Raw genomic sequence first — 13,983 nt, forward strand, 5'->3', positions numbered from 1 at the left:
TAACACAGAAGGACTAACCCGAGTTTGTCTGATGGTGTTTTTAGCTATGAAAAGCAACCAGAGATGAATGTCAGCGAAGGACTCAATGATAGCAATGAAGGCTGTGGTTGGCTGACCGGAAGGGGAAAACTCATCACCAGAGCTGCTGGTGTGCATAGAGGTTGGAGTTTAGGCAGATGGAACACAGAGAGCTATTTTAAAGATACCTGGTTCTGGAGCCCAGGGTTCCATGCTTCCTCACTCGGTCCACCCACGGCTGGGAGGAAACATGGAGAGAGCCTGTCCAAGTCACAAGTACCAATATTACGGTAAAAATAAAGCACTGCAGTTCCCTGAGTTGTGGCAGTTGGCAATGGACATGAGGCAGTGGCGGGGCATGAAAACAACTGGTCCCAGGCATGGAGCCATGTGGCAGGTGAGAGACAGAGACATATAGGCACATGCCATACAGAGTAAAGTTGCATATGTATTTAGTGGGTTGTGGAGGAGAAAGTGAAAGGGGAAGGGGAGAAGGGAGAAGAGCAGAGAGAGAGAAATAGAGAGAGGGTGAAGGGGAGAAGTGGGAAGAAGCGAGAGAGGCAGATGCTGCCTCTTCAGGAAAGAGAGGGGAAAAAGGACTCACAGGCTGGAAGCAGAAGGAAGATCTGCTTACCTCAGTAGACAGGAGAAGGAATGAGCAGGGCTTGTATCTTAAAGGGATAGGACAGATCATTACAATACCCATACCTGACACTGTTGGGGTAACCAAGAACCTGTGACTAGATATCCCAAGGACCTAGGGTAAAACCAAATAATACTCATCTAAACAACAACAACAAAATAATGTAGTAATAAAATGACTCCTAAAGATATTTTGCTATACTCAGAAGTCAATGTCTTGTCTAGCCATCATCAGAGAAACTTCCTCTTGCAACACATTATGCAGAGAGTGAGAGACCTTGGAACACTCAAACCTATATGGGATGTCTCCATCAAAACCCTCAGAACTCAGAGAACCCTAAGGAAGAGGAACAGGAAAGTGTGTTAAAGCCAGAGGGGGCAGAGGACACTACGAAAACAAGGCTCTCTGATTCAACATGTGCAAAGCTCATATGAGTGCACAGATAGTGAAACACCATGCACACTGCCTGCAGAGATCTGTGCCAGGTCCCCTGCACTTATATAATGACTTCCAGCTTAGTGTTTTAATGGGGTTTCCAAGTGTGTGAATGAGTAAGTACGAAAATGCCTTCTTTTGGGCATTTTCCTTCTGTTGGATTTTCTTATCCAACTTTGATGTGATAGTTTTTGTTTTATATTGTTATGCCCAGATCACAGAGTCTTCCAAACACCATGTAGGAGACCAAGTTCTGTATGTAAAAGCAAAGAGCCTTTATTCAAGCTGAAACTTGGACTCTCTGCATATCCATTGCTGCATTTGAGAGCAGTCAAAGTAGAGTTTTTTGTTTGTTTGTTTGTTTTTTGGTTGGTTGGTTGGTTTTTGTTTTTATATCATAGGAGAGGTTGGGGTGAGGGGATTTCTAGAGATTAGGACCCTCAGTGGTTGACATTTGTCAAGGGGTCTTGGCAAAAGGAGAATTGGTGAGTCCTGGACTCAGAGACAGCTGGTGGTCTTATCTTATTTAATAGTTGGAATGTCAGGTACTTCCCTTTAGATGCTGGTGCTCTCTGGGTTGTGTCAATTTACAGCTCTTCCTGCTTTGGCAACTGTGCAGCCTGGGCCCCATGTGTGTTCAGGCTGCCCTGGGACCCACACTTTTATATTTTATTTTGTTACTTTAAAAAAATTAAATGAATGGATGAAAACCTAGCTACTAGAGATAAGGTTAACAACTGAATTGCCTTTTATACCTGCTGGCAGAGGAAAATCAGATATTTTTCTTCAAATGAGCTGACACTGGGTATATCAACTTCTCCAGAATAGGCCAAATGTTCGGGATTCACCAACGTATAATGGACTCCAAGGTTTTTTGTGTGTGTTTCCATTTAATGGTTTTGTTTGTTTTGTTTCTTTTGGGTGTTGTTTTATTTTGTTTTATTGGATTTGGGGTGTTTTGCTGTTCTATTTTGTTTTGGTTTTTTTGAGAAATAAACTTAAAGTTGCCTGGGTAGGGAGGATGACAGGATTGGGAAGGAAGGTAATGGAAATATATAGAAAATATGATGTTCACCTTCCAAGACCTGGATGGGGGGGGGACCTTGAACTGCCCACAGGGCAGGGAACCCTGATTGCTCTTTGGACTAGAGAAAGAGGGGAGTGGGGAGTGGGGATGGGGGGAGGGGGAGGGAAAAGGGAGGTAGAGAGGAGGCAGAAATTTTTAATAAAAAATAATAAAATAAAATAAAAAAGGAAATATTAAATATATTTACAGTTAAAAGCTGTTTAAAATAATAAAAATACAACAAAAGAAAAAATGCAAAGAAAGCAAAGAAGACTGGTGGTTATACTGGAAAATGATGGCTTTATCTCCCATTGAAGAATCTGTCCCATAGATATGTAAAATGATAGATCAGGAAAACAGACATAGAAATTTGCATAAGAATCAATAGCTCCTATCAACATATTTGAGACAATGAAGTCAGAAATACTAAGGAAGAATGAATAATTAGTATTACTTTTGCTCAGTATACTATGAGCATTGAAGAGTTTCCTGTCTGTTAAGAAATTGAACAGAGGTCTGGGAAAGAATGAAGAATGAATGAAATAGTTGTGTAATTTTGTCTACAGATAGTGCTGGGATCTGGTAGAGGTTCTATTCATGAGTAGAAGTTGAGAAAATTGAGAATTCTGTAATGAATGTGGGTGTAGAAACTGAATGTGCTTTCATACTGAGAATGTCAATGCTGCAGTGAATCCTAGTGACAGGGACTACTGAAGCATTCTAGGCACATCATGGATGAAGCGAGTGTAGCATGGGCATTAATATTCTTTTTTTAAAAAAAAAATTGCTGCAAGATCCCTGTGGCAGTAGGCAGCAGAAATGCTGTAGGTCCCAAATGGTGGTAGCATGTGGTGGCAGGCAGCAGGCTCTGGGAGCAGCCAGTCCCAGGCAGAAAAGGCTGCGGGTCCCAGAGCGGTGGTGGCGGGCCATGTGGGTCTCAGAGCAGTGGTGGCAGGCCATGTGGCAGCAGGCAGTGGGCCCCAGGCAGAGAGGGCTGCTGATCTCTGAGCAATGGCTTGTCCCAGGCAGGGAGACACATGGTGGGCGGGCAGAAAACAGAAACATGGATAGACACGACATGCAGGGTGAGGTTGAATGTTTATTCAGGGGGTTATGGAGGAGGAAGGGTGAAGGGAGGACAGAGAGAGAGGGAGAGAGGGAGAGAGAGAGAGAGAGAGAGAGAGAGAGAGAGGAAGAGGGGAAAGAGACAGAGAAGGGGGAAGCAGAGAAGTAGGAAGAGAGTCAAAAGCAAAGCTGCCTCTCCAAGAGGAAGATGGAAAAGAGAGCAAGCTCAGGCCAGAAGCTGAAGATCAGCCTGCCTCAGTGGATGGGGGAGGGAGTGGGAGTGGCTTGTCTCTTAAAGGGACCAAAACCATAACAACCATGGCTTAATAATTAATACCTAGCATGGCATGGTAGTGAAAGAACTCCAGAGTGGGGAGACTCTTACTCCAGTTTCGGGATAACACAACGCTCCAGGAACTCACGAGAGACCATCCTTGCTGCAATCACATGAGGTTTATTGACAGCATAGGAGCCAGTGCACTGGGGCTAAAACTCATTTCCCATGTAGGGGTAGAGAGTTCCACCCCAAGTAGCCAGGAGAAGGGATATTTAAGGGAAGAAACTACAACCCAGTAATCTAAAGTGGGTAGGGTGGGAGTCACTGAAAAATTCCGAAAATACCAGTGATCATTGAAAAATTCTAAAAGTACAAGTGATAATCACACTGTTTCTCAAGATTATTCTCAAGACTATAATCTAACTTTATCTTCAGCTAGTTCCTGAAACAGAGTCACTAAACTGGCTAACCTAGATTTTGGCTTTACTTTTTCTGATAGATTTTTGGCTCTATTTTTTCTGGTAGAGGGATCTGGATTTATCTGGGTCTTTCATCAGCACACACCTTTAATCCCAGCCCTCTGGAGGCCGAGATAGACAGATCTTTGTGAGTTCCAGGACAGCCAGAGCTGTCCCAACGTAAACCAAATAACCAACCAAAGGAGAATTAATATTTAATTACACAAGAGAGCAGAAGTATGCCTTGTAGAGTATAATTAATTTTATTACATTGATTATATATACCCAAATGTGATAAAAAAAATTAAGAATGATGCATGTTTCTTCTTAAGCTCCACTATGTTGACAAATAAGCACCAAGAAGAAAAATTTTTCCTATGAACAATCACATATGTTATGTTTTAGATACATACTCTTTTGTTTTGTTTTATACCTTTGAAGTGTTAAAAGAAATGTGACATCTGACTTTATTAGTCACACACAATTATTTCCATGAATGAAGAAGGCTTTTTTTTTGTCAAGAGCAAAATGGGAAAGCAAGAGGGCTAAGCCTATCCTGCTTTGTCTTTTGTAGGATATAATGAAAGACGAATGCTCAATGCTGAAGCTGCAACTGAAAGACAGGGATGAGCTAATTTCTCAACTTCAAGCAGAGCTGGTAAGTGATTGGCTGACACAGTTGGTTACTTTTCAGGGTTGTTTGATATAAACCTTAAATCTACTGACATTGCTATTATTATTTATAAGTTTGACAAATCATTTAAATATGACCATAAATTGTTTTTCAAACTTTAATAATGAAACCGGTAGTCCTTTGATGACAGAACGAAACTGTGTTCTAGATGCACAACAATTTGCATACAATTAGAAAGGCGCAATCATTTAGTTGTGCCTGTAGTCAGAAAGACTAAGGCCATGCTACATTTTGTATTCTTGTGATTTCTCTCCCTACTGAAATGCCTAGAGAGAAACTTTACAGTATGAAGGAAGACATTGATTACTTTTGTAAACCAAACAGATTTTAATTTTATTTTCATGATCATCAAATAGATCTGTTTGTCATAGCTTGGTAGAATTTCCAATTAATGTGCAGCTCTCACGAAATGTGAGTGAGTTTGATGATGGAAATAGGAAACTACATGTTTAGAACGTAATAGCACACTTGCTCTGTAGAACTATTGTTTCTCTGGACGTTTCAATTTATATACATTGTGAACAGCAGTTTAAAATCATTATCAGTACTCTAAAGAGAAATCAATTCATAGAATTAGAGAATCAGAACTAAAAGGAGAATGCTAATCATCAAGAGTTCTTACGATACCATCAAAATAAATCTAACACAGTAGAGCATCCTGACACTTTGTTAATGTCACAAAGTGAATCCTAGTTAAAAAACAGTATAAAACTATTTAAGAGTTGATTATATCAATGTTGGTATATTACATAACTATAGAGAATGGTTCAGTCGCATAAGAGTTTACATGCAAAACTTTGAGGACTACCGTCATGCTCTTATGATGTCAAATTCATAGTATATTTATGGAGTCTAAACAGCTGTCAGTGTTTTTACTGAACCTTGACCCATTTTTTGACTAGGGTTTGACAGTCACAAGCCTGTTAGTATGGCTTTAAAAACTTCTAACCTACTACATAAAGAAAGAGGATCATTTCCTGTACTGTAAGAAATATCCCTGGTCTACAGAGCTAGTTCCAGGATAGGCTCCAAAGCCACAGAGAAACTCTGTCTCAAAAACCAAAAAGAAAAGAAAAGAAAAGAAAAGAAAAGAAAAGAAAAGAAATATCCCATTATATAAAGATCAGCAGCATATTAATAATACAGACAGTATTACTACATAATGAAAACATTGTGTAGGTCAGTAATTCTCAGAGATCCTAATGTCATGTTGTGGTGATTCCTCAATCATAAAATTATTTTGTTGCTAATTCATGACTGCAATTTTGCTAATGTTATGGATCATGATACAAGTATCATGATATGCAACCCCTGTTGGGGCTCTGACCCACAGTTTGAAAACTACTGTTCTAGGTCTATACTGTAACCAGGCTTTTTTTTATATGCAATAGAAAACTATATTTGCATTTAACAAATATCAAGTGTAGATACCTATTGCCAAATGGAATAATCAATCTTAAGTAACAGAATATCTGTTCATTCACTTTACCAGGGAGTGTTTATTTTCAATAATTAACTCAGAAAAAAATATTCATTTTTCTTCTCACCATCAGTTTGATCAGATTTAAAACATAGAATGAACAAGAAACACACCTTTCTTTCTTGGGTGAAATGAGAAAGAAAATTATTGCTTCCAGAGCCAATGCTACAGCTATAATTACAATAATTCAGCTCCCTTCGCTCCAAAAGAGGCTTGAATTTACTGACACCCTAAAATGACATACTTGTGAGTTTTTTAAATTTCCTTTTCTTTAAACTTGAGATGTCCGAATTGGCAACTTAGCTGTGGAATTTTCCACAGTAGTAATCAAGATACCATGTCAGTGTCTGTGCTGAACATTCGAATGCTTTCACGAAAGAAAGAAGTTACTTTTTCAGTGAAGTTTGCTGTGATAAAGAGGACTTTAAGTTTGGAAGAAGGTGTGATGATCTGAGAATAAAGAAATGATAAAAAGACAAACAAAACTAGATCTAAAGAATGTATAAGTACACAAGGGCAGAGGACTTTACAAATTGCTGCAATATCTAGAAAATAGGGACCAGTGTAGTCCTGATGTCGAGAATAAGCAACCGTTTTTGTTTTCAGTTTGTATTTGTTCATTTGAGACATGGTTTCACTCTATATCCCACAATGGCTTAGAACTTAATATATATATATATATATATATATATATATATATTATTGATTATATATATATATATAATTATATATATATATATATAATTGCTGACCTTGAACTCATGCAGTTCTCAGGCTTTACTTTCCTAAGAACAGAACCACTATGTTTATTTAGCTGAGCACTGCCATTCAAACTTTTCATTTCTGTAACAAATATCTGAAAGGAAAAAAGGTAAAGAAGGAAAGATTTTGGTTCATGGTTTCTATGTTTTCACTCCATGGTCAATTTGATTAATTGCTTTAAGCGTATAGTAGGGCAAAACATCATGGATGAAGGAACGATACGGCCTTCAACATTACTCTCCCACGGGCTCTCTTCCTCCACATCAGCCCACAACCCACATTTCCACTACCTTGAATACTCTTTTCCAATTTTGAATGCATCAGTTCATTATATCATTCATTAGATTAGAGCCACTGTGATGTAATTTTTCTCAGAATTATTTTCAAATACACCTAGCAACGCATTTCACTAACCTCTTACCCATCTCCCAGTCTAATACTATCAATAATAAACATTAATTGTCACATTCACCTTGAAAATTTTACCTGCTGTGAGATGTTAAATGGTGATCAGTGAGTGTTAGTACAGAAGAAAAATTTGTGAATCCTCTTTTCTAGCCATCTTGCTAACAGCCATTTTCCCAATCTTCTCAACAGTGCCATTGCCACATTACTGTGACTGGTTGTTCTGTGAGATTGGGTTTGGGTTTCAGCATCATCTTTCTCTTCCCCAGTGTATATCAGGAGCAGTCTCCATGGGTTACTAGATGTCTGATGTACCTAAAAGCTTGACGCATTTGAGTACTATTGCTTTAGATGTACCATACTAATTTTCAGTCCATCAGTGAAATAGCATAAAATAAGCACATGCATGTATACAGATACCCAGGGAACTAGAACCCTGCAAAAGAGATAGGGTTTTCCTTATATATGTCATATAACGAAAGTATTAGAAAACTAATTTCTCATAGTCCTGTTTGGTTGGGAGTTTGAGATTGGATTGCCAGCATGGGTGGGTTCCAGTGAAGACTGTCCCTTGTTGATGGATGGCCAACTTCTCACAACATATACAGGGAGGAGGATAAGGAGCTCAGTGGCCAGGTGGGTGGTGGTGACAGCTATTCCATCTGAGGGCCCCACCCTATAATGTTACCTAATTACAGTCACCTCCTGGTGTTCTGTCTTCCAAGGGAAATTAGTGTGAGTGGGGGAGGACACAGTTCGGACCCAAGCACCAAGGCTGTGCTCCTGCTTATTTACTGTTATCAAATAGAATTTCATCCAGCACATTCTGCTAGATATTTCATGAAGTATCTTCTTCTTCCATCTCTGTGATTTCAGAAGTATCACCATAATTTTACACTCCTTGATTCCCAAGTCTGTACACTTTATAAAGCATGAAGATGCTTCAAAATTCAAAATAATCGTTTGATTTTACATTATACATTTGTACTGTTTGAGAAAAGCATCATATTTAATAGTTAGGTCCCAAATGTGAATATATTTTCTATCCAAATTTTCAATTTATTCCTTTCTGTGTAAAAAGGAAGACAATAAGCAGTTAGTTCTCTTAGGAATAATTTCAAGGAGTCTGATATTAACGCCTGTGAAATTTTCATGCATTACTACTTTTATGAGCTTTATTGGTTTTCGACAGATAAAAGTAATGATTTACACTATTTTATGATGTCCAAGGGAACTTTAAATGGTAAAATATCAGCTTTTACTGGGGTTATATACATCATAGGGCAACTAATTGGCAGGAAAGGAGTTACACACTGTGGCCCTATGTGCTATAGCAGAGAGAAACAGTTTGGCAGTGGGAGCATCTGCTCCCAGCTGTTTCACCCCACGGCAGAGTCATCATGGTCTTCCAGGATCACACCAAAGGGCAAAGGCTGTTATTCATTCAGGCTTCTTATGTAACACTACTCTATGTTGACCGTGAGGATAGGTGACTTACTAGAGGAAGATCTTGTCTCCATATTTCTCTGTCTCTTTCCTACTGCCTTCTTGTCCTCTCCTTTTTGTCCATGCCATCTCATATCCCCATCCTCTCTCTCTGCAAAAGTCATATGCACATACTCGGGGAAGGCAGTCTTCTACAAACCAAGGAGTGGCGCTTTTAAAAGCTCATCTGCTATCTAGTGGTCTTGGGTCACAATGTTCAGAACTACAGATGACTAAAATCCTGTTTTTAAGCCACTCAGACTGTGTTGATTTTGTCATGGAAGCCTGAGCAAACTCATACAATGCCATGTATGACTCTGGAATTTGTTTGATTATGGTCCATGTAGACCGATTCATATTTTTTTGCCATGATTTAGCTAGGTCTTTTTATTATTTTTTCTTTGAAATGCTGAATAGTATTCAAAAATTGTATTCAACCCATTCAACTTTTCCTATGTTGTTGTTGTTTTAAATCCATAGTTTTCATAGTCTGCCTCCTGAATCTGTTCTTCTAATCTGTTTGTTTTCTAGCAAGGTTAAGTTTTCATTGTTGATGTGTTTCTCTTAGCATTCTCCTTAGCCACTATTAATAACCATATGTTAATGGTCTAATGATTATTCAAACTTCAATATCACATTTTAAGAATAGAGGAAACATTAAACCCCTTCGCTATAAGTAGTTAAATGTTTTTTTATTTATTTGACTGCTATTGTGTTGTTTTGACTTCCAAGGCATCTGTTGTGCATGAATTCCTGTGTTTAACTTGTTTTGCCTAGGGTCATTAGTGTTCTTGGGATCAACAATTACTCGTCTGTCTGTTTGTATCTGAGACTTAGTCTTCTTACATAGTCCAGGGTTTTCAGACATTTGCAGCCTCAGTTGATTTTTTTTTTAGATTCTTTTTAAATTTTATTTTATTTATTATTATTATTATTAAAAATTTTCACCTCCTCCCCTCCTCCCATTTCCCTCCCCCCTCTCTCCAGTTCAAAGAGCAGTCAGGGTTCCCTGCCCGGTGGGAAGGCCAAGGTCCTCCCCCCTCCATCCAGGTCTAGTAAGGTGAGCCTCCTAACATACTAGGTTCCCACAAAGCCAGTACATGGAGTAGAATCAAAACCCAGTGCCATTGTCCTTGGCTTCTCAGTCAGCCCTCTTTTTCAGCCATGTTCAGAGAGTCTGGTTTGATCACATGTTCCATCAATCCCAGTCCAGCTGGCCTTGGTGAGTTCCCATTAGATCAGCCCTGTCATCTCAGTGGGTGGGCGCACCCCTAGTTGTCCTGACTTCCTTGCTAATGTTCTCCTTCCTTCTGTTCCTCATTTGGAGCTGTATTGCCACGTTCTTCTCTTCAAGCAAATGTCTGCTCAGAAAGAGAGAGGAAGGTAATTCCCCACTCCCTTTTCTACAGGATCCATCTTCTGACCCAAAGTGAAGTTGATAAAACTCAGTTTAGAACTCCAGGCTCCACATGATGCCATTGGTCCTTTTCTTGTATCAGTATGATTGAAGAAGGGGCTCATTTGTGTTTGTACCATTCCTAAATATTCCTAATTACCTATGATACTGAGATTTTAGGTACTTCTCTCTCCTCTTTCTCTCTCTCTCTCTCCATATATAATATATAGGTATATTTGTGTATATATACATATATATATATAATATAATATAATATAAGAAACTGTTTTCTTTAGTTTCCTTGGGATGATGTAAAATATAATATAATATAATAAATAGCCTCATTAATTTATAAAGAACAGAAATTTGCTTTTTACCATCCTAGATGAAAAAGACCAAGATCAAGGCACTAGCCAGGGTGGCCTTGACATCTCTGCTTTAAAAGTAGTTCTTTAAACTCTGTCTTTCTGTCAGAGAGAATTCACAATCTTAAAGGACAGATCAGAGCTGTGAAGCTAGGCCTCATTTCCTCCGAGTTAGCATTGGTCCATTCCATAGCCTGATGTTTTCTGTTGTTTTCCTTTCAGTACCTGTTGCCTTGAACATTCAAGCACGCTCCCCATGAATACAGAAAGACAAATTTAGACCATAAAACATAATATTTAAAGTCCAGAAAATGATCATTAGTAGTGATTTGATAGACAAACCTCTATATATTAAATACGACATACTAGGTTGCATATACTTATATAGTTACAATGTTTATAAAATTGTGAAGAAGGTATTATAGATTTTTAGATTCATAATATTATAAGGAATAAAAACCACTTATGCTTCAAAACTCTAGAATAATGGATAGTACTTATATTTGCATGATGAGAATTTTCAGTTCTGCGTTACATGGTTTGGTAGCTTGCATTTTGTTCCTTTGTGTTTGTTCATTTGATTGATTGCTTGTTCAATTTGTGGGAAGGGTCTTGTCTCTGGCTGCACTTGAATTTCCAGCCTCCTTCCTCTGCCATAATCTAGGCTTGGTGGAATTCTTTATTACCCTTGGTTCAGTGTTTCATTTTAATGATAAATACCTATTGCTTTCATCATCAGAAAAAAAGTCAGATACTTACATTTGGAAAATAAATTAAGAATTTAGGAGAGTTTAGTGGGTCTTGTTCCTGTTGTCTGTAAGGAGGGGGGCACTAAAAACATCAGAGAGGAATTTGAATTTTCACACCTCTTGCTAACTGAACAATAAGAGTCCATATTTTTTGATTTTATATTGCTATTCTATGTGATATTTTACTTAAATGCTATAAAATATAATGAAACAATTCACACGGAATGATTCCTGAGGACTATTATGAGTCATTGGAGAAAAAGGAACTGAACAGGAGGTGAAGGAAGGCGTTGCCACACAGCTCTGACACAAGCATCATGGAGACTGAGAAGGAAGATAGCTAACTGGCAGTTTATATCAGAGTCAAGGATCAGAACTGTGAATGCTGGGAAGAGTTTTTGTAATGAATAATATTCAAAAATATTTAAATGTAAGGATTTATTTCTGTGTATTGTATATGGAGTATCGCATTTGTGGGAAAAGTAATTCTTCAATCCACCACTAAGATGTTAATGGCTTACTCATTTACTTAATTAAGATACTTAATGAATACAATATGAATTAGAACCAATCCTAAATACAGTAGATGGATGTATTTGTACCGATCAGAATAAATTATGATAGGGTGAGCTATTTATTTGCTTATATAAATTTAACTTTATTAACCTGTTTTAAAATGGGATTATTTTTCTTACCTCTTTAAAATTTTAGTCTCTTTCTCTTATATTTAGTTAAGGTCATGTTGAAGAATAGCACATAATTTATTTTTATTTCTAATATGAAATTGAGGGACACTGCAAGCATTATCCTCATGTGTTACAGTAAAACTAAAACGCAAACTTGTGTTTTAGAGAGTGGATACATTCTATTAGATACCCATTAATCATGTGAGTGGCTGCAGTATTGTCATAAAAGCTTTCAGATTTGAGGTGAAAAGTGTGTTTCATATGATATAAAAAACTAAAGCCATCTGTATTTGCCAGCTACTTAAAGGTTCATTCAAAACATTTTATGTAAATGGATGATATCTCCTTATAGACAAAGTTAATCTTTTGACTCTGAATACTAGAACTGAAATGTCCTAATTTGTGCTGATCTGCCATGCTATGCACTAGGGTTTTTGCTGGTAACGTGGACACGTAATACTCTTGGTAAAATATCAAACGTATTTGCATAGATGATTTTAAAAGGAAAAACAATTTATGAAAGCCTCTCAAGATTTTGGATTTTCCATGTTCATCTGTGAAGATGTTCCTCTCCAGATGGTTTTCCTTGTCTTCCTGATTGAGCTAAAAGGGTTAAGTTCAGCTTCTCTGCTTCTTTTTCTTTGTAAATATTCACTTCTACTTATAAGGAAGATGGGTGTGCCCCATTCTGTATTTTATTGCATTATTTTTGTTCTGTAACCAAAAACGGACAACACACAGCTTAAGAGATGAGGGGTTTATTTTGTCTTATTATTTAGAGATGTGTTCCATCATGTGGAGAGGGAATGGCAGCTGTAGGGAGAACTACCTGATGCCCTTACTAGGTCTTCATCCTCAGCTTTACCCCTTTCAGAAATGTTGGGACTGTTTCTTCCCATCAAACTGGCCATAAAGAGACTAACCATTACGGCCTCCAAAATAAGAATTTCATTATTCCATGAATGAATAAAGAGCTTGTACTTATTAATATTGCACATATATTCTGTTTGAGAGTAGTAAAAAATATCAGTTTCTAAGTCAGCTACCACATATTTCAGAGTAGAACAAGCAGCAAGAGGTTATACTTATTGTACAGTATGGAGAGAATAAGATCTCTATTTACTATTTCTGCCTATTAAAATTCTAAGCATATCATTGCTAAGATTCCTCCTTAAAACATCTATGTATGTTTGTGGGGGGGGGGAGAAAGAGAGAAAGAGATCTCACTGTACCTAATTATATATCATTGTATCTAAATGTATCTCATTGTAACTATTCTAGGTCATTATATTATTCAAAACAACTTATCATATAAATGTTACTTATTTTTAGTGTATACGAAATTTTAAAGTAAAAACTAGCTAGGAAAACTTCCACTTAGAGTGATGAAAAACAAGCATTGCATATTTACCTCGTAGCTAATAAATTTGTAACTGTGAAGAACATAGCTAGTTTTAATATAGTTTATACCCTTAGTTATGCTAAGAAAGCCTGTATCAGCTATAGACTCAAAACTTAGCAATGAAGGTATAGAACTTAACCTAATGAATTCCATCATTTACTGAAACTGTTTGGGGTATTTGTTTAAATTTAATAATAAAGACTATCTACTAAATGGGCAAAGATCTTCACCAATCCCACATCAGAAAACTGATCTCCAAAATATATAAAGAACTCAAGAAATCAGACATCAAATTTCAAAATATTCCAATTAAAATTAGTTACAGAACTAAACAGAGTATTCTCAACAAAAGAATATCAAATGACCAAAAAACACTTAAGAAAATATTCAACATCCTTAGCTGTCAGGGAAATGCAACTCAAAACAACTCTGAGATACCATATTACACCAGTCAGAATGACTAAAATTAAAAATACCAATTATAGCTTATGCTGGAGAATAAATGGAGTAAGGGGAGCACTCATCCATTGCTGTTGGGAATGCAAACTTGGCACTCATCCATTGCTGTTGGGAATGCAAACTTGTCAAACCACTCTG

At 37.4% G+C, this 13,983-nt stretch overlaps 1 protein-coding gene across 2 annotated transcripts in view; it reads left to right on the top strand.

Moving 5' to 3' along the window:
• The window catches only part of Ccser1 (coiled-coil serine rich protein 1), a 1,090,845-nt gene that overhangs the window by 511,048 nt on the left and 565,814 nt on the right, over window positions 1-13,983 (top strand). For both annotated transcript variants that reach the window (XM_041634515.1, XM_041634523.1), the window contains exon 8: window positions 4,537-4,620. In XM_041634515.1, coding sequence (XP_041490449.1) covers window positions 4,537-4,620 — 84 coding nt within the window. The remainder of the gene's footprint in view (window positions 1-4,536; window positions 4,621-13,983) is intronic.

The sequence above is a fragment of the Microtus oregoni genome, unplaced genomic scaffold (genome assembly GCF_018167655.1).
Source record: "Microtus oregoni isolate MIOR12 unplaced genomic scaffold, Mior012 000002F_ref0000024, whole genome shotgun sequence".
Classification (NCBI taxonomy): Eukaryota; Metazoa; Chordata; class Mammalia; order Rodentia; family Cricetidae; genus Microtus; species Microtus oregoni.